The sequence below is a fragment of the Sus scrofa genome, chromosome 6 (assembly GCF_054392235.1).
Source record: "Sus scrofa isolate SSC_HxYL_T2T_F1_AM1 chromosome 6, Sscrofa_HxYL_maternal_Yorkshire_Landrace_v2.0, whole genome shotgun sequence".
In the NCBI taxonomy this organism is placed as follows: Eukaryota; Metazoa; Chordata; class Mammalia; order Artiodactyla; family Suidae; genus Sus; species Sus scrofa.
The window spans coordinates 92,126,051-92,150,097 of record NC_139388.1 but is presented as its reverse complement, the minus strand read 5'-3'; the positions used below and the strand labels follow the sequence as shown (position 1 = coordinate 92,150,097).

General features: G+C 40.5%; 1 protein-coding gene across 50 annotated transcripts in view; it reads left to right on the top strand.

Annotated features, from left to right (window-relative positions):
- PUM1 (pumilio RNA binding family member 1) overlaps positions 1–24,047 on the top strand; it is a 141,329-nt gene that overhangs the window by 1,424 nt on the left and 115,858 nt on the right. For all 50 annotated transcript variants that reach the window (XM_084963662.1, XM_084963660.1, XM_013999086.3 and 47 more), the window contains exon 2: positions 2,814–3,187. In XM_084963662.1, the coding sequence (XP_084819788.1) occupies positions 2,825–3,187 (363 nt within the window). In that variant the 5' untranslated portion in view covers positions 2,814–2,824. The remainder of the gene's footprint in view (positions 1–2,813; positions 3,188–24,047) is intronic.

Genomic DNA, 24,047 nt, shown 5'->3' with positions numbered 1-24,047 from the left:
TTCGTTTGGGTTTGAGATGAACTGCTTTAAAATAAATTCATGACCACAGGATATTTTTTTCAGTGCGGTAAAAATATACACCTTTTGAACCGCAAAGCATTTCAGTAAATAAAAGGTGAGCTGTGGAGATAGATTAAATCATTTTCCTTTGTTTGAAATAAAACCTATTAGTGATATTTAAAAAAAAAAGCCTTTGATGTAAACAGTTTGAAAATGGTGGAGAATAACTAGAATCCACATTTATTTTTAGTTACTTAAAATATTTATAATGGAAAAATTTTTTTTTAAATCAAATGCTCCACGTAACTTTTTCGTGGGTTTGTGAGTTCTTTAAAAGGCATCCGCAATTTAAATGTTTTCTAATATTTAAGTGATTAATTTCTTAATTTTAATGCTGCAATTGTCAAGATATTACCAAGCCACCCAAGACACATGTTAATTGCTTAGGTATTTGCTCACTTTCGAAATGTCCCTTCTGCCAGGTTTTCTCCTCTTTGAGACACTGCCTTGTCTCTTTAGGTAAAGCAGGAAGTATCAGGGCATACAGATAGCTTTACAAAAGCCGGTTGTTTTGTTTGAACATTATTATAGGCACCCCCATAACCCCCATGCTTTGTGTGTTGTGGTCAGTGTGTTTCAGTGGTGAACACCTTTTCATCTGAAAGTTCTTTGTTAGATAAGTATTATGGCAAATCTTTTATTTCAGAAAAAATTGCATTTGCTATTTTAGGAATCCTCTTAGAGACTGGAGCCCCATTTTCTTAACTGGTGATAACAATTCTTGGGGTCTTGGCATGGTGACTTTAAATTTACCAAAAACTTTTTATCTTACATTTTGATTGAAAAAAAAAAAAAAGACTGTGAGTCATAGAGGAAGGGTTTTTTCCATTTTCTATGTGAGGAAACAGGGTCAAGGAGGTTGAAGTTTAGTGGTACAACTAAGTTTGGGGATTAGGTTAGCTCTACAACAAAGGCTATTAGATTGATAGTCCCATGTAGAAGAAAATGGGACTGGCTGCTATTGGTAATAAGAGGACAGCCAGTTCTTTTGAAAATCAAACAGACCGGCATTTGGCTGGTTAGCACTTTGCTAGGACCAGTGGTAAACACAGCTATGACTTTCTGCTTTTGGTATTTAAACATGAACACGATTCTATTCATGAAAGCAGGAACTGAAGTCTAGAAAGCTGGACTACTCCAGTACCCTAGAAAGGTTCTGATAGATTGGAATTGTTAGCCGAAACTGTGAATTTCCAAATTAGGCTTTGAACAAATTACAGATTCCATTGTGTCTTCTTACTTGTGACTTGAAAAGATGAATTAATTCTGAGAAGGAAATGCTTCTTTATCAGAGCATTTATTTATTCTATAAAGGGAAATAGTAGATTTTTAAATAAATCTGTGAGGCTGTTTTTGAAATGTGGTAGTAGGGCTAACAAAAGACAAAGCATTTGTAGCAGTGGACTGTTAAATTGATAGCCTTAAAGCTAGACTCTAGTGGCTATGAACAGGTATTTTCTCGTTGGTAACTAATTGATTACCTTGAAGCATTTTTTTTTAAAAAGCTCCCTCAGGCTGACATCTGTTTCCAGTGATACAAATGTAGTTTTTGATTTTAAGAAACATAGTAAATAGTAATGTTTCAGAGTAACATTTTGAGATTGTTGATGCTTCTAGACAAGAATAGCAGATACAAGTGAGAGAAATAGTACCTGTTTTACTTTATTGGAGTGTGGTAGCAAGGGGTTGATAGAAAGAACCAGACTTGGGTGCAGATTTGGGTTTGAATCCCTTCTCCTCAGCTCATTAGCTAACTGGCCTTGGGTGATCGCAACTTTTCCTCCATACCTTTATGTTTTTGTCTGTAAAATAGGAATGATTAGAAAAGATCTGCAGTATATTTGCCATACAAATATTGCATTGAAGCATTTCTTTTTTTTTACAGTGAGACTTTCTATATAAGAAAAGTGTTTGAATTTGGTTTAGTCTCATCCTGTTTGTAGGAGTCAGAGTAATAGAATAATGATGTGATTACAGTTATAATTGTAAGTTATTGGTAAAAACTTTGGGTTTATTTTTCTCATGGTACAGCAGCTGAGGAGTTGTTTCAGGCTAAGAGTATTCTATTGCTGTTCTTGGTCAGGGGCATTATTATTATTTTTTTCTTTTTATACAATGATTTTTATTTTTTCCATTATAGCTGGTTTATAGTGTTCTGTCAATTTTATACTGTACAGCGCATTATTGTTTTTTCAGAAAGCATCCTATGAATGTGTGGGGCACTTTAAAGGGTCCTTTGAAGTGTTCGACAATCTGAGTTGTTGCTAATTATATATGGGCTTTGAATTTTTGTTTAGTTTATTGGCGTATGTCTGCTCCAGCTGTAAAGTGATATTTTATGAAGCTCTTGTTCACTTAAAAAGTATCTGCCACAGTTGGCTTAAGGTGTAAATAAGTGGGATGGAAGAGCTGTGGCTTGAAGTCTAATTCCATGTTGTTAACCTTTGGTTACAATGAAGTTTTCCTGACATTGCTGTATTGAGTCTTGATCTCACTATTGTCAGAGTGCCTGCCACCAGCTGCATTTATTTACACATACACACACTCAACACTCTCAGCAACTTAAAAATAGAGGGTTCAGTTGAGCAAATTTTGTATATGTTGTAAAACATTTAGCTGCTTGGTAGAAACTGGTTTTAGATGATAGGTTTATTGTGAAAGACATGGGGCTCACATTTTTATCTTGATGCAAATATCAAGTTATGTTTTAAACAAATGCAGATTTTAAACATTTGTAACCTGTTTGTCCTTAGGTGTTGGTGGAATGAGCGTTGCATGTGTCTTGAAGAGAAAAGCAGTGCTTTGGCAGGACTCTTTCAGCCCCCACCTGAAACATCACCCTCAAGAACCAGCTAATCCCAACATGCCTGTTGTTTTGACATCTGGAACAGGGTCGCAAGCGCAGCCACAACCAGCTGCAAATCAGGCTCTTGCAGCTGGGACACACTCCAGCCCTGTCCCAGGATCCATAGGAGTTGCAGGCCGTTCCCAGGACGACGCTATGGTGGACTACTTCTTTCAGAGGCAGCATGGTGAGCAGCTTGGGGGAGGAGGAAGTGGTGGAGGCGGCTATAATAATAGCAAACATCGATGGCCTACTGGGGATAACATTCATGCAGAACATCAGGTAAAAAAAAGTTCACTCTTTCAGCTTTGAAACTCTTTTTTATAATCACTGTCCACTTAGGATATCTGCTTTCATTGAATGTCTTTAAAAGCCTAAATTGCTAATGATTTCATTTGGTCTAAACTAAACAGTCATTTGTTTTAAAGGATGATTGTTATAATGTTGTCACTGAGTCATTCATTTATCATTCTGGTGCCAAAGAGCAAATGACCAATTCATTTGAAAAAAGACTTAAGCTTGTTTTAATGTGCACATTGTATTTCTGAGTATGCTTTTTTAAACAGGTAATATTTTTTCCCCTTGACATATAATCTTTTAAGATCTGTTTGAGCCGTTTATAGGCTTAATACTTACTATAGAGTCTTTCCTGTTAGGTGTTGGTGACTTTTGTTTTTAAGATGTTATAGTTGAGGAGTTCCCACCAAGGCACAGTGGGTTAAGAATCTGACTGCAGCGGCTCAGGTCGCTTCAGAGGTGCAGGTTTGATCCCCAGCCTGGTGCAGTGGTTAAAGGATCCGGTGTTGCTGCAGCTATGTGCTGGGATGGGAACTTGCGTATATTGTGGGTGTGGCCTTTAAAAAAAAAAGATGTTATGGTTAAAAGTAGTAGGAAGTTGATTAAAAAAAAAATCAGCTGCTCAAGTGAAATGTATTTGAAACAGAACTGGTATGTCTGTTTTGTGTTAGGAGTGATGGTGGCTTTTATGTTTTAATCATTTTTGTCCTCTTGTCTAAGTACTTGTTTCATTTGGTTAATTTTAACATGCTTGCTTTTAGTAAGCCAAAACTGAAGCTGGAAGCATAGCATATTTTACTGAGAAGAGCTTGATCTGTGTTTCCTAACTTCCTGATAGTGATAAAAGGGTTATAATGTTTTCATCTAGCTATTCTGTGGAAGTGGGTATAGATAGAATTTGCAAAGCTACACCCTGGGCATGTGAAGTTCCCAGACCAGGGAGTGAACCTGCACCACAGCAGCAACTGCTGCAGTGACAATGCTGGATCCTTAACCTACTGCCCCACAAGGAAACTCCTGCAAGGGTTTATTTTATGTTGCCAGCATTTGAGTACTGACTAGCAAAAAAAGAACTGATGTCTTTCACAAGGCCTCTAGTGCTTCTGTTCTTCCGAAACTAACAAGGCACAAGCACACTTGCAAATCTGAACTCTCAGTTGTGCTTCCGCTTGACCCTTCGTATATAGGCATCCAGGGTACCGTAGTTGGAGAGAACTATAGTAGAAGTGAAGAGGTGGAATTTATCCTCTTAGTTAGCAGAGGCTTACTGAGCATGTCTTTGGTTTATTGGAGTAATCATCAATATCAGTGCTACTTCATAAGCATCTACTTTGTGTAGGTGAGTGATACAAGAAGTATGAGGTACAGGGGGCTTCTTGGACACTTAGGCCCCTTTTAATCTTTGCTATGTACTTGTTAAGGCACTGTATATGTTTCTTGTTTGCTTGGAGTCTTAGAGGTGGGGACCAAATTTTATTCATCTCAATATCTCAATACTTAGAATATGACATATGATAGAGCTTCAGAAAAAAGTCATTAAATGCATAAGGCCCCCAATCCTGTGGCCTTAAAGCTGGGGAAAAAGGACATTGTTCTGAAGATAAGGGCCTTGAATGCCAGGCTTAGATTTAATTCAGTAGGCAACAGGTGGTGGTTGGTTTTTTTGCCTGTTTAGGGCTGAACCTGTGGTATATGGAGGTTCCCAGGCTATGGATTGCAGCTGCAAGTGCTGGCCTACCCTACATCCACAGCCACAGCCACAGCCACTAGGGGTCTGAGCCGAATCTGCGACCTACATCATAGCTCCCTGCAGCGCCGTATCCTTAACCCACTGAGCAAGGCCAGGGATTGATCCCACATCTTTATGGATACTAGTTGGGTTCGTAACCCGCTGAGCTACAACAGGAAAACTCTGCAGTTGGATTCTTCCCCCGCCCCCCGCCTTTTCTAGGGCCGCTCCCGCAGCTTATGGAGGTTCCCAGGCTAGGGGTCTAATCAGAGCTGTAGCCACCGGCCTATGCCAGGGCCACAGATCCGAGCCGCATCTGCGACCTACACCATAGCTCATGGCAATGCCAGATCCTTAACCCACTGAGCAGGGCCAGGGAGCGAACCCAAGACCTCATGGTTCCTAGTCGGGTTCGTTAACCATTGTGCCATGACAGGAACTCCTGCAGTTGGATTTTTTTTTTTGTCTTTTTGCTATTTCTTTGGGCTGCTCCCGCGGCATAGGGAGGTTCCCAGGCTAGGGGTCGAATCGGAGCTGTAGCCACTAGTCTACGCCAGAGCCACAGCAACGCGGGATCCAAGCCGCGTCTGCAACCTACACCACAGCTCACAGCAACGCCGGATCGTTAACCCACTGAGCAAGGGCAGGGACCGAACCCACAACCTCATGGTTCCTAGTCTGATTCCTTAACCACTGCGCCACGACGGGAACTCCTGCAGTTGGATTCTTAACCCACTGCACCACAGTGGGAATTCTGGCAGCAGAGGGTTTCAGTGTGTATATATGGAGTGGTTTCTTACCCAGTGATGTTTTGGGAAGATTGAGTCAACAATAAGATTGGCGTGGGTAAGGGCTGGGACTAATTGGATAGTTAACTACTCTGACAGACCTGGTATGTGGAAAAGAAGGGATGGGACTGTGAGATGTACAGAATTTATTTGATAATTAAATTAGAAAGCTTAGGTCCCTGGGAAAATGAAGTAATAGAGGAAAAGGACTATAGAGAGGGATCTGGTTTGGGGACAAGCTAATTAAATTTGGTAGAATACCTACTGAATTTGAGATGTGCAGCTGTATGTGTAGGGTGAGACCACGGTAAGAGAGAGGTGTTTTTTTGCTTGGATGCTATCTCTCTAGGCGGCAAAGGTGGATGGCCTGTAGTTTTTGCCTTATTTGGCTGAACACTGTTTAAAAATCATGAATGTTGGTTTTTAATATCTGTATTATAGTTTGTATTATAGATCTGTAAAATCTTGTGTCAGCTTTCCTGATGGTAGGCTAATGAGTAAAAGCTGAAAGGGAAATCAAGGTGCTTGGCTCGTCCTTTGCTAGATGGGCAGGTCAAACTCTGGATCTGTCTTTGGCAGAGCTCTAAGATCTAAAATCTGGTTGTGCTATACTGGGAGGGCTTACTCTGGGCTCTAGTGCTGAGCCCTATCAGAAGGAATCACATCTGATTTTTTGACCAATTTTATCCATGTCAGTTTGCAAACCAGAGTTAATGTTAAATGGCAACACCTGTTCCATACCTGGGGGGTGGGGTGGGAAGGGGGACCTAAATCAGTGACCCAACTTGGAGTTGGCATTCATACACAATTCTTTTGGTCCGGATGCATGCTGTAATGAACAGCATTAGGGAACTGCACTAGGGTAGTTGCTGTGTTGCAATATGGGCCACCTACAAATTACCTCTCCTGCAGTCATTAACATGTATTGTATTTACTTGTTTTGGTGTTGAGATTAACCTCCTGGACTGAGAACTATGCTAGGTCAGAGACTGTTGTGTTTTTCATGGTTCTTTCCCACTCAAAAAGTGTCTGGAATTTTCGTGTTGATTGAATGAAGGAATACCACAAAGTTTTTCAGAGATTTGCACTCAGGTAAAGTTGTGAATCTCAGAGCTCAGCTGTCCTGCTGAGAAATACATGACAGCAGGTAGTTGCCACTTGGACAAGCAGCAGTGGTGAGTGTAATATAATCGAAGAGTGGGGGCATGTCCCTACATGAAGAATCACTGCCCTCATTAGCTGTTGTTACTGATTTGTGGAGTAAGAGGGCGTCTGATCTGTCATGTGGGATTGTAGAAGTTGAGAATCACTGGTGATTGTAGAAACATTTGCTGAAACTTAGGTTCTAGGCACTGGGCTATTTCCTATATTTAATTCTTAGAACAATCTCTTGAGGGAGGTGATATCCTTTTTTGAGAAATGAGAAACTGATTCTTAGTTACTAGGTAGAATCTGGTTTTAAAATCAGGCCTTTGTGATTCTAGTACCCATGGTCTTGCTATATTTCTGTCTCTGTAAGAATACTTCTAGCCTTAAAAACTAAACCAAATGAAGGAACACATTCCAACGTCAAGAGTTATTTTGCCATAATTTTGCTTGAGTTTTAGAGATGATAAATTTGATAAATACAAATAATGTATAATTGCAAGAGTTTTTTTTCCCACAAGAGCAGTAATGCTAAAGTCCATTTTTTAAAAAACTAATTATATGTGTGTATTTTAAAGTAGCAGTTGTGGAAAACATCTCTTTGAGACAGAATGACTCAGTATAAAGTGATTCTTCTGCCAGCACATTCCACCATTCTGGTGGGATATTATTCCTGTTTGGTGGGCCTATTTCTTTTCTTTTTCTTTTTTTTTTAAGACCTTTTGGCATAATGGAACAAAATTTAAGATCAAATTGGCAGAATGCTTTTACCAGTGAGCTGGTGAAGTAAAGAATATCACAGGCCATGAGCCAGCCAGCAGTGTTGGAGGGAAGGGAACTATTTACTGTGCCAGGTACTTTGCATCCATTTCTCTTATTATTACTCCCATTTATGAGCAATTTTTTTTTTTTTTTTTTTTTTTTAGCCTTTGAAGTTAGGATTTTCCTGCCTTATGTAGAAAATCTCTTAGTGTCTGAGTTTTTTCCTTTTTTTTTTTTTTTTTTTTTTGTCTTTTTAGGGCTGCACTCATGGCACATGGAGGCTCCCAGGTGAGGGCTTGAATCAGAGCTACAGCTGCTGGCCTACACCACAGCCACAGCAACACAGGATCTTTGATCTACACCACAGCACATAGCAATGCCACATCCTTAACCCATTGAGCAAGGTCAGGGATTGAAACAGTGTAATCGTGGACACTAGTTGGTTTCCTTACCTCTGAGCCACAATGGGAACTCTTGAGTTTTTCCATCTTTTGATAGTGTGTTCTTTAAGCTATGCCTAAGTATATCTATGTGACTGATTTTTTTTTAATATTTAATTTTTATTTTCTATGAAGCTTGATAATTAACATGATGTCCTTTAAATAAAAGTTTAAAACCTTAACAGCTTGAGAATGTATATTGAGGTAGTATGCAGCACTTTAAAAATCTTGTAGGAGTTCCCGTCACGGCACAGTGGAAACAAATCCAACCAGGAACTGTGAGGTTGCAGGTTCAATCCCTGCCTAAAAAGACAAAAGACAAAAGACAAAAAAAAAAAAAAAAAAAAAAAAAATCTGGTGAACTGAGATATTTAAAATTAGTTGAGGAGTTCCTCTGTGGCACAGTGAAAAATGGTTTAAGAATCTGACTGCAGGGGCTTGGGTTCCTGTGGAGGCTCGGGTTCAATCCCCAGCCCAGCACAGATTCAGTCCCTGGCCCAGGAATGTGCCTATGCTATGGGTGTGGCCATTAAAAAAAAAAAAAAGTGAAATTTAGAAACTGAAATAATATTTTGAGGTAAGGAAGGACGTTTAGATTTGTTTATATGTTTAGTTAAAAGAGTTGTATGGTGAAAACTTTATGATCTTTCTGTAATTGAATTTTCTATCTTAAACATATTAAGTGGTACAGTGGATTAAGAATCTGACTGCTGGGGTTTGGGTTTCTGGCTTGGGTCCCTGTGGAGGCGTGGGTTCAGTCACTTCCATGTGCTGTGGGTGTGGCCATAAAAATTATGTATTACTTGTTTTAATAACAAAATTGTTGTATTTGGTATAGTTGGAAACTTTAGAGGCCTCATTTGGGGCCAAATTGAGGTCTTTGGATGGGAGTGGGGGAAGAAGTACCATAGTTTTTTTTTTTTCAGTTTTGGCCTGTAAAATTTATTCATAGTAAACAAGGCCATGGATGTGAATCAGGATATGAAATGCTAGGGAGTTCCCTTTGTGGCTCAGTGGTTAACAAACCTGACTAGGATCCATGAGGATTCAGGTTGGATCCCTGGCCTTGCTCAGGGGGTTAAGAATCCAGCGCTGCCATGAGCTGTGGTGTAGGTCACAGACTTGGCTCAGATCCTGAGTCACTGTGACGGTGGTGTAGGCGGAGGCTACAGCTCTGATTGGACTCATAGCCTGGGAACTTCCATATGCCATGGGCGTGGCTCTTAAAAAGCAAAAGAAAAAAAGATATGAAATGCTAGAAAACACATCTCCCTAAGTGAATAATTTAAAAATACTGCCTGCAAAAATTTGGATATTTAACAGGAATTTTTATGATTTAAGATCTTTTTATCCAGAACAGTATTGTTTCATCATGCAAAGCCTAGGGTCAGGTCTTTGACTTGTTGTGATTATTTTGTTCTCTCATTGTGAAATCTGTTTTTTCTGTGAACTGCTGTGAGATAAAGTGGGTGATGAAATAGGGAAACAAATTTTAAGGGCAATTAGTTGAACTGTGGCCTCTGTATTGGACTTTAAGGGGCAGAGATAGGTAGAAGCTCTGCTTTGGGAGAAAGGAAATTTGGAGGACAGCTCCAGTGTTTTATTTTTGCTGGTAGTCTTTTGGCCTACCAGTCTTTAGGATATATCAGTATCCACTGTAGATTGACAGATGACAGGAGATAATTCTGGACAGCCAGGCAGAATTCAGCAGCTAAATCTTTGACTCTTTGTATCCTTCTTTTCTTTTCACTTGGTGTTGCCATCTTCTAGTGGTATCCTGACACCCACCCCTGACATATCTATCTTTCATAAATTCCAATGGCTGTGAGTTAATCCTCACACTTTTATTTATTTATTTGGCTGTGCCTGTAGCATGCAGAAGTTCTTGGGCCAGGTATCAAATCTGCACGATAGCTGTAACTGGAGCTACAGTGACATTGCTGGATCCTTAATCCACTGAGCCATAAGGGAACTCCTCATACTTTATAATTAATAAATATTATGTTAAACTGGGAGGGAGCCCAAGTAGTCCGTCCCCATGCTGGGAGCCTTCTCATTCCCTGGAGATCTTTTTCTGTTGTCCCTTGCTCTTTGACTCTCTTAGACCATGCCTCTCTTGTTTTTCTGGGTAGATTGCTTAGATGGCCCTGTATTTGGGTCAGGAGCATTTAGTTAACGTCATGCATTAAAGCTGAGTAATCAGGAGTTCCTGCTGTAGCTCATTGGTAGTAAACCCGAATGGTATCCATAAGGACATGAGTTCCATCCCTGACCTCACTCAGTGGTTTAAGGATCCGGTGTTGCCTTAGCTATGTTGTAGTTGCAGATTCGGCTTGGATCTGGTGTGGCCATGGCCATGGCTGAAGCCGGCAGCTACAGCTCTGATTCCACCTCTAGCCTCGGACTTCCATATGCCTCAGGTGTGGCCCTAAAAAAAGACAAAAGACCCCAAAAAACTGAGTAATCAGTGCTTTAATATTTTGTGTTTTCTCTTAAACTTTTATACTCTGGAGGCTTTTTCTTTTTTTTTTTTTTTTTTTTGTCTTTTTGCTATTTCCTTGGGCCGCTCCCACGGCATATGGAGGTTCCCAGGCTAGGGGTCCAATCGGAGCTGTAGCCACTGGCCTACGCCAGAGCCACAGCAACTCGGGATCCGAGCCGCGTCTGCAACCTACACCACAGCTCACGGCAACGCCGGATCATTAACCCACTGAGCAAGGGCAGGGACTGAACCCGTAACCTCATGGTTCCTAGTCGGATTTGTTAACCACTGCGCCACGATGGGAACTCCTCTGGAGGCTTTTTCATTATATTTGCAGTTCACAGAGATTTAAAATGTTAGGCATTTGCCTGAAAGTTTCATCAGTAGGCTTTCTTTGACTATTTTAAGAATTACTTACCAATGTTAAGGATTAGGTTTCAGTAGTAAAAAAAGGTACTCAGATCCCCTTCTCTCATGGTACTTGATTGTATGTGCCTCTTAGATCACACCTGGCAGTGGTTTATGATACTTGTTTTGTTTCAAAAGGTTTTTGTTGTGGGATTAGGGAAAAAAATTATAGGTGGTAGTGAGATGTAGCAATAGGAAAATAGGGATATGTCAGAAAGATGAAGGGGATACATGTAGAATTTAGAAATACATACAGAGCAGTTGGTTATAGAATTTCCTCTGAATTTTCCTGTGGCCAAAGAAAAGAGGGAAATGGAACGAATCATGAGATTTTTAGTAAGAGAAAAACATAGTAGTTACTCAGGAAGAGCTGTGTTTCAGATTTCAGTTATGGAAGTGGTTAAAGTGCTTTGTAAACCATAAAATGATGATGATACTGTTTTTCATCACACCCCTCAGTACTTGCAGAAGAGACACATATCTTTTGTAATGTGTCCATTTTCTCTCAGGCAACAGCATTTGTTTAATACCTTGTACAGGCTGAGCGTGAGTACAGAATTAGGCTTCTGGGTGATGTGGAAAGAATACTGTAAAAAAATGTCCTAGCCCTTGCTTAGAGTTTGTCTCTTCACTCTTGGGAAATGGCTTAATACTTGCAGAGAAACATAGGACTGACAGTTAACACAGGGCCAAGAGAGTAGGAAGTGCTGAAGATAGGATAAGAGGTTTTTCTTTGTTGTTGTTGCTCTTGTTGAGGGATTTCTGACCCCTTCTTCCCTAATTTTTCTATTCAGTTTCTGTATCTTCTAGATGTGGTAAGGAGCCAAAAATTGGAGTGTGGCTTTAGCTCAGTAGAGTGCGCTGGCATTTTGCTCCCTGCTGTGATTGTTGTGAGAAGTGGTGGTCAGTGATGGAGTAGGTTGGGTGAGTTTAATATTTGGGAATTTGATGGAAGAACTTGGGCTGAAGGGTATACTTGGTATTGGTGATAAAACCTGCGGTTGAAGAGTTACTGGGCCTTGTCCAGAGGAATGTTCTTCATGTTTTTTTTTATGTAATTTTTTTTGAGAACTGTCAATTTTAAATTGTCTTCTTAGTAGTTTCAGATAATTTAGCATACATGATATTTATTGCCTTTTAGTAAGTGCCCTTTTACTGTTAAAGTACCTTTCTTGGTGTTTTTATGAATCTCATTAGGAAAACTTTTAGTTCATGAAAATTGGGAGCCCTAAAGATTTTTCATAACTGCTTTATTGGTATATAATTCATCCATTTAAAGTGCACAATTCAGTGATTTTTGGTATATTCACAGATTGTGCAGCCACGTCACAATCAGTTTTAGAAGATTTTTATTACCCCTCAAAATCTGTAACAGTAGCATTCACTCTCTACCCCTATTGATCACCAGTCTACTTTCTGTGTCTATGTGTTTATCACTTCTGGACGTTTCATCTCAATGGAGTCCTACAATTTGTGGTCCTTTGTGACTGGCTTCTTTCACCTAGCATAACATTTTAAAGGTTCATCCATCTTGTAGCATGGATCAGTACTTCATTACTTTTTATTGGTGAATATAGTCCATTATATAGATAAGTACCACCTTTGATTTATCCGTTTATCAGTTGATGGATCTTTGGGTTGTTTCTACTTCTTCCTTTTTTTTTCCTTTTTTTTTTTTTTTCCTTTTTTTAGGGCTGCACCTGCAGCATATGGAGGTTCCCAGGCTAGGCGTCAAATCAGAGCTACAGCTCTGCTGGCCTACACCGCAGCCACAGCAATGCCAGATCCGAGCCGCATTTGTGACCTACACCACAGCTCATGGCAACACTGGATCCTTAACCCACTGAGCGAGGCCAGGGATGGAACCCACAACCTCCTGGTTCCTAGTCGGATTCGTTAACCACTGCGCCACAGTGGGAACTCCGTTGTTCATGTATTTTTTAAAAGCACTTGCTGGTGATCCTCATGTGCATCTTGATTAAGAACCACTATGATGGAGATTTAAGACTCTTTCAGCCTTAAATCTCCAGCCCCTGGCAAATAGTATATAATCTCATAAATAGTGAATGAATACATTATGTCATTAGGACATATTGAAGAGACTTAGTGAGTAGAGTGTTTTACTTTGAGTGCTATTAAGATGTCTTTTCATTTTGAATTGAGAAGGTGTAACAGAGTGTAGGATCTTGAGTACTTCAGAAGCTTTTGGGCATGAGGATAAGGAGCTAGTAAAAATTTATTGTAGAATTGCATTAAAGAACTTTTAAAGTAATTCCTGTCAGCTCTGGTTTTGTGCTTTTTTTGAGGGGGGAAGGGAAGAGTTCTTGAAACCATATCAGAGATGGGCAAACAGAGGGGCCTGTAGGAACAAGATTTACTTTCCTTAATTTGTAAAATACCAAAACTTTGTTTTTGTTCCTAGTCACATCACGTATTAGGAATCAGTGCTGTATTATATTAACTAAATACATTTTCAGAGTTCATTCCTGTTCTTAGAAGTGACTCTTACCTACTCCAACAGTTCAAGAAGGATAGTATCCTTATAAAGACAGAATGAAGATTGTAATTTACTCCTATATTGTCGGTGGTTAATTGCTGTTAAGACTAGTGACTCATTTTTCCTGTTTGAAGCCCCCCCCCCTTTTTTTGTCTTTTTAGGGCCGAACGTGCTGCATATGGAAGTTCCCAGGCTAGGGGTCAAATCAGAGTTGCAGCTGCCTGCCTGTTCCACAGCCATTGCAACTTGGGATCTGAGCCACGTCTGCAACCTACACAACAGTGCATAGCGATGGCCAATCCTTAACCCACTGAGCGAGGCCAGGGAGAACCTGCATCCTCATGGATGCTAGTTGGGTTCATTACCACTGAGCCAGGATGGGAACACCCCATTTGAAGCTTTTTAAGAGTTGCTGTTTGGGTTTCAGGTTTCTGTTGAGACGTAGTATAAATACAGTGTGAAGGTTAAATTGCAAAATTTTTCTTCTGTATTACGGTTATGGATATTGTTCTTACGTGGAATTTTTAGGACTTCCTGTTGTGGCACAGTGGGTTGAGGATCTTGTGTTATCTCTGGCAGCCTTGGTTTCATCTCCAGCCTGGTGCAGTGGACTAAGGATCTGGCATTGCTGCAGTTGTGGCATAGGTCACAACTGCAGCTTGCATTTGATCCCTGGCCTGGCAACTTCATAGACCATGACTGTGGCCATAAAAAAAATAAGTGAAGTGGAATTTTATTTATTTATTTATTTATTTTATCTTTTTGCCTTTGCTAGGGCTGCTCCCATGGCATATGGAGGTTCCCTGGCTAGGGGTCTAATCGGAGCTGTAGCCACTGGCCAATGCCAGAACCACAGCAATTCGGGATCCTACACCACAGCTCACAGCAATGCCGGGTCCTTAACCCACTGAGCAAGGCCAGGGATTGAATCTACAACCTCATGGTTCCTAGTTGGATTCGTTAACCACTGAGCCACGACAAGAACTCCTGAAGTGGAATTTTGAAAACAGCTTTATTGAGATATAATTCATATACCATACAATTCACTCATTTAAAAGGTACTAATTAGTGGTTTTTAGTATATTCACAGAGTTGTGCAACCACCACCACCAAGTGAATGTTTTCATCACCTCCAAAGGAAACTGTACCTATTACCAGTCATTCTCTTCCTACATTCCCCCCACCAGCCTTAGGCTAATCTACTTTCTGTCTAAAATGGAAACACTTTTTTGATAGTACATGATTGTTCTAAAAAATGTCAACAATCTGTTTTTCAGAGTTAACTACTTCTAACAATTTTGTTCATTTCCTTCTAGAGTTTTTCTGTATATATAAACAGAAATATGTCTGTTTCTTTGTAGTTATATCAGTACTTTGTAGTTTTAAACCAATAGGATCATTCTCTCTCTCTAAATGTATTACATGCATACTTGTGCTCAGGCACATATACACTGCATGGGAATTGTTTCCCCCTTAATACTTTGTGATCATTCTTTCAGATCATTAAATACCTCTATTATCTTTTTTAAGGGCGGTAGTATATGGGCATACAATAATTTGACTGATTTATCCCAGACTGATAGACTTTTAGGTTGTCTTCAGCTTTTGACATTCTAAACAATGTTGTAGTAAATAGTATTGTAGTTATATTTTTGTATTCTGGAGTCACTTCTTTATTTTTTTACTTTTTAGGGCTGCTCCATCAGCATATGGAAGTTTTCCAAGTTGGGGTCTAGTCAGAGCTATAGCTGCTGGCCTACACCAGAGCAGCATTGGATCTGAACTGTCTATCTGTGACTTACACCACAGCTCACGGGAGATCCTTAACCCACTGAGGCAAGGGATTCAGCCTGCATCCCATGGATCCTAGTTGTGTTCTTCCAGGATGGGTGATTTTGAAATACCTTTTTTTTTCACTCAGGCCAGGGATCGAACCCTTGTCCTCATGAATACTGTCAGGTTCGTTACTGCTGAGTCACAACGGGAACTCCTGCATTTAAAATTTTGATACAAAAGAACAAAATAATGCCATTGCAGCAACATGGATGGAACTAGAGACTCTCATACTATGAAGTAAATCAGAAAGAGAAAGACAAATACCATATGATATCACTTATATCTGGAATCTAATATATGGTACAAATGAACCTTTCCACAGAAAAGAAAATCATGAACTTGGAGAACAGACTTGTGGTTGCCAAGGGGGAGGGGGAGGGAGTGGGGTGGTTTGGGAGCTTGGAGTTAATAGATGGAAACTATTGCCTTTGGAATGGAATAGCAATGAGGTCCTGCTGTGTAGCACTGGGAACTATGTCTAGTCACTTATGATGGAGCATGATAGTGTGAGAAAAAAGAATCTATACTGTATGTGTAACTGGGTCACCATGCTGTATGGTAGAAAAAAAAATTGTATTGGGGAAATAATTAAAAAAAATTAAAAAATAAAAAATCCTAATGCCCCCAAAATAAAATTTTGATACATATTTCCACATTGTTCTACAGATAGACTGTACCAATTTAAAGTTTCACCAATACCGTGTGTGTTCTTTGTCCACTTTTTTCTGTACTATTTTTCTAGATTTATAAAACTGCTTTTATATGTCTTTTAACTTTGTTTATTGTACCTTTTGATTTCTTTATCTTTATGCTCTTAGGTCGTCCCTCACCCAATTTCTTGTGTTTGTTATTTTTGCACTTCTGGTTTTATGTTTTCATCCTTAATTAATCTGCGGTTTATTTCTGTGTTTTGTGTAGGCAGGAAGTAGTGATGTAATGTTACTTTCCCTCAATTGGAAACCAGTGATCCTAGCAAAATTTATTGATTTGAAAGACCTCCTTTATAATAAATTGTTTCCCCATTTATGGATCTGTTTTGCCTCTTTTGTTTTATTGCTGTTTATTCTTAGCCTAGGTCTACATTTTTTCTTTCTTTTATTTTTTTTGTCTTTTGTCTTTTGTCTTTTTTAGGGCTGCACTCTTGGCATATGTAAGGTCCCAGGCTAGTGGTTGAATCGGAGCTGTAGCTGCCGGCCTAGGTCACAGCCACAGCAGCTTGGGATCTGAGCCCCATCTTCGATCTACACCACAGCTCATGTGTTGCTGGGTCCTTAATGCATTGAGTGAGGCCGGGGATTGAACCTGCATCCTCATGGATGCTAGTTGGGTTCGTTAACTTCTGAGTCACGACGGGAACTCCAGAGTTTTTCGTTTTTTATTTTTTAAATTTTTTAAAAATTAATTAATTATTTATTTTTTTTTGTCTTTTTGCCTTTTTAGGGCTGCACCTGTGGCATATGGAGGTTCCCAGGCTAGGGGTCTAATCGGAGCTGTAGCCACTGGCCTACGCCAGAGCCACAGCAACTCGGGATCCGAGCCGAGTCTGCGACCTACACCACAGCTCACGTCAATGTTGGATCGTTAACCCACTGAGCAAGGCCAGGGACCGAACCCGCAACCTCATGGTTCCTAGTCGGATTCGTTAATCACTGTGCCACGACGGGAACTCCTATTTGATGTACTTTAATGGAATGACATTAAAGCAATTTTTGCTATTTCTAGAGTCACAGGCATGCCCCATCATCACAAGGTTTTGACTGATGTTCTCTTTGAGTGCGTCTCTCTCAGAAGTCTATCAGAGTTGCTCATCTCCTTCCAGTCCTTTGCTTAAATGTTAACTTCTTGGAGTGCCCGTTGTGGTGCAGTGGAAACAAATCTGACTAGTATGCATGAGAATCTGGCCTTGCTCAGTGGGTTAAGGCTCTTTTGCTGCTGTGAGCTGTGATGTAGATTGCAGATGCAGCTCAGATCCTGGCTCAGATTCCATGTGGTGTAGGCTGGCCCCTGTAGCTCTGATTCGAGCCCTAGCCTGGGAACTTTCACATACTGCAGGTGTAGCCATAAAAAGCAAAAAAGCAAAAAATAAAAAAATAAAAAATAAATAAAATGGAAGTTCCTGTGTGGTACAGCTGATTAAGGATCTAGCGTTGCCACAGCTGTGGCACAGGCCACAACTGCGATGCTTGGTCATCCTTGGCCCAGGAACTTCCTCATGCCAGGGGTGCAGCCAAAAAAAAAGCAAAAGTGTTTTACTTCCCAGTAAAAATAATTACCTGTAGATATTTTTGATTTCTTGAATTAATTACTGCTCATTATAAAAATTTTGGAAAGTATAGACAAAATTAAAAAATAAAAACAGCCAAGGAACAAACCAAAAACCAACCAAATTCCAACTATAATTCAACCTTCAGAGTCTGTTTACCTTTTGTAATATATCTACCTAGTGTTTTTATTTAAAACTTAAAAATGTAAATCTCCGGAGTTCCCGTTGTGGCGCAGTGGTTAACGAATCCGATTAGGAACGATGAGGTTGCGGGTTCGGTCCCTGCCCTTGCTCAGTGGGTTGACGATCCGGCGTTGCCGTGAGCTGTGGTGTAGGTTGCAGACGCGGCTCAGATCCTGCGTTGCTGTGGCTCTGGCGTAGGCTGGCAGCTATAGCTCCGATTGGACCCCTAGCCTGGGAACCTCCATATGCCGGGAGATCGGCCCACGAAATAGCAAAAAGACCAAAAAAAAAAAAAAAAGTAAATCTCATTTGTCTTAACAAAGATAATTGTTTCTTGAACTTTGCTTTTTTTTTTTTTTAATTTGATGGGCAGTATGAGGTTTTTTTGTTTTGTTTTTTGTTTTTTGCTTTTTTAGGGCCGCATTGGTGGCATATGGAAGTTTCCAGGCTAGGGATTGAACTGGAGCTTCAGTTGCCAGCCTGTGCCACAGCCACAGCAATGCAAGATCCAAGCCTCCTCTGCAGTCTACACCACAGCTCATGGCAATGCTGGATCCTTAACCCACTGAGTGGGCCAGGGATTGAACCTGTGTCCTCATGGTTACTAGTCAGATTTGTTACTGCTGAGCCAAAATGGGAACTTCCAGATTGCTAAATTTTTTACTGCCGTGAGCTGTGGTATAGGTCGAAGACTCGGCTTGGATCCTGCGTTGCTGTGCCTCTGGCGTAGGCCGGTGGCTACAGCTCCGATTAGACCCCTAGCCTGGGAACCTCCATATGCCGAGGGAGTGGCCCTAGAAAAGGCAAAAAGACAAAAAACAAAAAAACTTGGAGTTTGGACTGTTTTCTTTACCTACATTTTTGGAATGGAAACAGTACTGTTACTCCTTTATAATGCTGTTCCATCTCTTGTGTAATTAATTTTCCCTTATTTTTAAGATAAAGTTTTGCGTAGGTTAAATTCGCCATTATTTTAGCATACACTTTTGTAGGGTTTGACAAATGCATGTATTCATGTATCCACCACAATCAAGATAATAAAACAGTTTTGATCAGAGTTCCTGTTGTGGTGCAGTGGAAGCAGATCCAACTAGGAATCATAAGGTTTTGGGTTCGATCCCTGGCCTTCCTCAGTGGAGTTAAAGATCCTGCACTGCATGAGCTGTGGTCTAGGGCACAGATGTGGCTCGGATCTCACATTGCTGTGGCTCGGATCTCACATTGCTGTGGCTCTGGTGTAAGCTGGCGGCTACAGCTCCGATTAGACCTCTAGCCTGAAAACCCCCATGTGCCAAGTGTGTGGCCCTCAAAAGACAAAACCCCCCCAAAAACAGTTTTGATACTTACCCAAATTCCCTGGAGTCCCTTCATAGCACTTCTCTTTCATTTCCAGCCACTGCGAACAGTTAGTCTGTTTTCTCTTCTTGTAGTTTTGCCTTTTCCAAAATGTCATATATGTACTATAAATATATGTAGCTTTTGAATCTGATTTCTTTCATTTAACATAATGTATTTCCTATATAACAATAGATTGATATTGTATATAACAGTAGATTGATCTTTTTTTTTTTGTCTTTTTGCCATTTCTTGGGCCGCTCCCGCGGCATATGGAGGTTCCCAAGCTAGGGGTCGAATCGGAGCTGTAGCCGCTGGCCTATGCCAGAGCCACAGCAACTCGGGATCCGAGCCGCGTCTGCAACCTACACCACAGCTCACGGCAACGCTGGATCGTTAATCCACTGAGCAAGGGCAGGGACCGAACCCGCAACCTCATGGTTCCTAGTCGGATTTGTTAACCACTGCACCACAACAGGAACTCCAGATTGATCCTTTTAATTGCTAGGTAGAATTCCACTAGATAGTTGTATGACAGTTTATCCATTTTGTATGCTTAATTTTAATTCTCTTGATTGGCTAGAGTGCTTTAGTACAGTTGTTACTTGACAGATGGCAAGTGGGTGGCATATTGTATTCTTTTGTATATTGTGTTCTTATAGCCTTTATATCTGAAAAGACAATTGTGTTAGGACATAAACTCTTTGGGCGATAGATGATCTTATTGTCTTTGCCAGGTAGTGTTTTGGAGACACGAAGGTAAAATCTATTTTTTTTTTTTTTTTTCCTTGCTGGAATACTTACTGAATTCTCTAACTTTAGAACAGTTTGGCCAGGATGAGATTTTTGTGTATTATGTGGGTAAGATCTTTCGATCTGCAGTTTTGTAGCTTGAGAAAGGTTCCTTTGGTAATAATTTGATTAATTTAGTTTTTTTTTTTTGCCTGGGAACTTTGATTTTAAGTTGTATCTTCATTATTTCTTTATAGTAGACATCAATTAAAATTTTGGCTTAGTTATTCATTGATTCATATGCAGTCATAAGAAATAATACAGAGAGATCCTTTGTATATTGCTCTCTATTTCTCCAATGGTAACATTTTATAACGTAGCCTTTACAGATAGCGTTATGTAGTATAAGATCATAGCTAGGATATTGATGTTGATAAAATACACCCAGTCCTATTCACATTTCTCCATATTTATTACGCGTTAGAATCTCTCTCTCTCTGTGTATGAAGTTCAGAAAATTTTACTGTGTAGGTTCATGTATTTACCACCACAAAGTACTGAATAGTTCCAGAACAACAAGGGACCCTTGAATAGCCCTTTTTACACACCCACCTTCACTTAGGAGGGATAGGGGACCACTGCCCAGCAACTAATTTGTCCTATCCTATGTTTCCACAATTTTGTCATTTCAAAATTGTCATATAAAGGGAGTTATAGCATACATATAGCCTGTGGGGCCTGACCTCTTTTGCTGTGTATACCTTCTTGGGGTCTCATCCAAGTTGTTGCTGTGGTAGGCCATTCCTTTTTATTGCTGCATAGTGTGCATAGTGTAGATGCACTGCAGTTTGTTTAACCTGTTGAAGGACACCTGGGCCGATTCCAGTCTTTAGTTATAAATAAAGCTTCTATGAACATTCATGTACAGGTTTTTGTGTGAGCATCAGATAAAGCTCAGGAGTACAATTCTGGGTAATAAATGGTAGTTGCCTGTTTTAGTTTTTGTTTTCCAGACCAGTAATGTTTCAATAATCCAATTTTTCTGTTCCCTCACCAGCATTTGGTGGTATTAACTTTTTTATATTAGTCATTCTGACACATATGTAATGATGTCTCATTGTGTTGTTGTTGTTGTTTTGTTTTGGTTTTTTTTTGCTTTTTAGGGCTGAACTAGGGGTTGGATTGGAGCAGCAGTTGCTGGCCTACACCACAGCCACAGCAACATCAGCTCCGAGCTGCGACTGTGAACTACAACATAGCTCATGGCAATGCCGGATCCTTAACTCATTGAGCGAGGCTAGGATCAAACCTGTGTCCTCATGGATATTAGTCAGGTTCACTACTGCTGAGCCACGATGGGAACTCCTGTCTCACTGTGGTTTTAATCTGTACTTCCCTCATGACTGATGGTGTTCAACATCTTTCCATGTGAACAGCGTCTTTATTTTTTAATGTAATTTTTTATTCTTAATTTTATGTGGTCCTAATTACTAATAAAAGTACTAAATTCTGTTTGATAGGTTTCTCTATGTTCTCTTCATCCAATAACATTGTGGAAGTTCCATTTATAAGTTTGGTAAGAGATCTTTGCCTAGCTTGTGGATAAATGTTAACTTAGCACATACTCACTTGTAAACATTTTAGGAATGGCTTATTTTTAAACTAGATTTGGTAAATTATGGCCTCTGCTAAATCTGGCTTCCTGCCTGTTTGTATATGGCCCTGAGCTAATTAAGAATGGCTTTTACTTTTTAAAGTATGTAGTTGAAAATAAAAACAAAGCATAGGAGTTCCTGTCGTGGCTCAGCAATTAACGAACCCAACTAGTGTTCATGAGGATGCGGGTTTGATCCCTGGCCTTGCTCAGTGGGTTAAGGATCTGGTGTTACTGTGGCTGTGGCCTAGGCTGGCAGCTACAGCTCTAATTCCACCCCTAGCCTGGGAACCTCCATATGCTTCTGGTTCAGCCCTAAAATGATGAAAGACGGAAAAAACAAAACAAAACCTGAAGCATGTATGACGAAGACTCTGTATAGCCCACAAAACCCGATTTTTTATTATTTAGCCTGTTACAGAAAGTATTTGCCATCTCCTATTTTTAGTTATTGGCCATGCCCACAGCATATGGAATTTTTTGGGCCAGGGTTCGAATTGGAGCTGCAGCCATGGCGACACTGGACCTTACCCAGCTACAGTCTGTGACCTACACTGTAGCTTATGGCAATGCCAGATCCTTAACCCACTAAGCGAGTCCAAGGATCAAACTTAGATGCTCATGGAGATAACGTCAGGTCCTCAGCCTGCTGAGCCGCAAGGGGAACTTCATATATGGATATTTCATATAAATGGAATGATAAAATGTGTGGTCTTTTGTGTCTTTCACTTAGCATGTTTTTAAGGTTCATGAATATTGTAGTATGTATCAGTACTTCATTTTTTGGCTGAATAATATTCCTTTGTGTGATATATACTATGTATTGTTTATACACTCATCAGTTGATGGGCATTTGGGTTTCAGTATTTTAAAATTATCTTCCAGGAGTTCCCGTGGTGGCGCAGTGGTTAACGAATCCGACTAGGAACCATGAGGTTGCAGGTTCGGTCCCTGCCCTTGCTCAGTGGGTTAACGATCCAGCGTTGCCGTGAGCTGTGGTGTAGGTTGCAGACGCGGCTCGGATCCCGCGTTGCTGTGGCTCTGGCATAGGCCGGTGGCTACAGCTCCGATTCGACCCCTAGCCTGGGAACCTCCATATGCCGCGGGAGCGGCCCAAGAAATAACAACAACAACAAAAAATTATCTTCCATTTTATTTTATTTTTTATTTCTTATTTTTTTTTTTGTCTTTTTGCCTTTTCTAGGGCTGCTTCCTGAGGTATATGGAGGTTCCCAGGCTAGGGGTCTAATCAGAACTATAGCTGTCGGCCTGCGCCACAGCCACAGCAACATCATATCTGAGCTGAGTCTGCAAGGTACACCACAGCTCACGGCAACAGCCGATCCTTAACCCACTGAGCGAGGCCAGGGATCGAACCTGCAACCTCATGGTTCCTAGTGGGGTTCGTTTCTGCTGTGCCACGACAGGAACTCCACCCCAATGAAATTAAAAAAAAAAATTTCCAGGAGTTTCCATCATGGCGCAGAAGAAACGAATCCGGCTAGGAACCATGAGGTTGCAGGTTTGATCCCTGGCCTCGCTCAGTGGGTTAAAGATCTGGCATTGCCGTGAGCTGTGGTGTAGGTCAAAGATGTGGCTTGGATCTGGTGTTGCTGTGGTTGTGGCATAAGCTGGTGGCCACAGCTCCGATTAGACCCTTAGCCTGGAAATCTCCATATGCCGCAGGTACGGCCCTGAAAAGACAAAAAGTCAAAAAGACAAAAAAAAAAAAAAAAAAAAAAAGTGCAGATTCCCTTGTGGGGCAAGGTTAAGTGTCTGGCATTCATTGTCACTGCAGTGCCCTGGGTAACTGCTGTGGCATGGGTTTGATCCCTGGCCCAGGAACTTACACATGCTGCAGATGTGACCAAAAAATTAAAAAAAATTTTTTTTGCTATGAATTTTTGTCTTTTTAACCTCCATTTATTCTCTCCCCCAATAGGTGAGTCATTTTCAGAAGTCTTGTCTTTTATATCTTCAGGATGAGATTTCCTTTCCCTGATTAAGTAGTTTGCTCCCTATAGTCTCATGATGACTTAACTCTTTCAGATCATCCTTGAAATTAACAGAAGAATCCTAAAGTTTGGCCACAGATGGGCTGCATAGTTTGTTGTTAGAGATACAGAACTAGGTGGCAGGGTAATCTCATCTCCTCCACTTACGGGTTTCTAGCAGGCTTTCATTTGGTACAGCTTTGTTACCTAAATAGATGGAGTACCCCAGACACATTTTGGTCCCCAAGTACAGGGCACTGGTTCAGAGTCAGACTCTAGATCTAGGGTCAGTATGTCTGTATAACTATGGACAGTTTATTTAACCTTTCTCTGCCTCACTTTCCTCCTCCGTTAAAGTGAAGTATAGAGGATAATTAGGAATTATTTATTATTATTTCATAGTTTGAAAATAAAATAATGCGCATTGCTACCTAGGACACAGTAAGTACTGGCTGTGATAAGTTATTCTGTGCATAGAGGGCACATCCTGCCTCTTTGGAAACTGCTTCTGCTTAACCTATTTTATTTACTCTGGGTATCCTTCCTACCTCTCTCTTCATTTCTTATTGTTAAAAATAAGTGCATAGCAAGCGCCT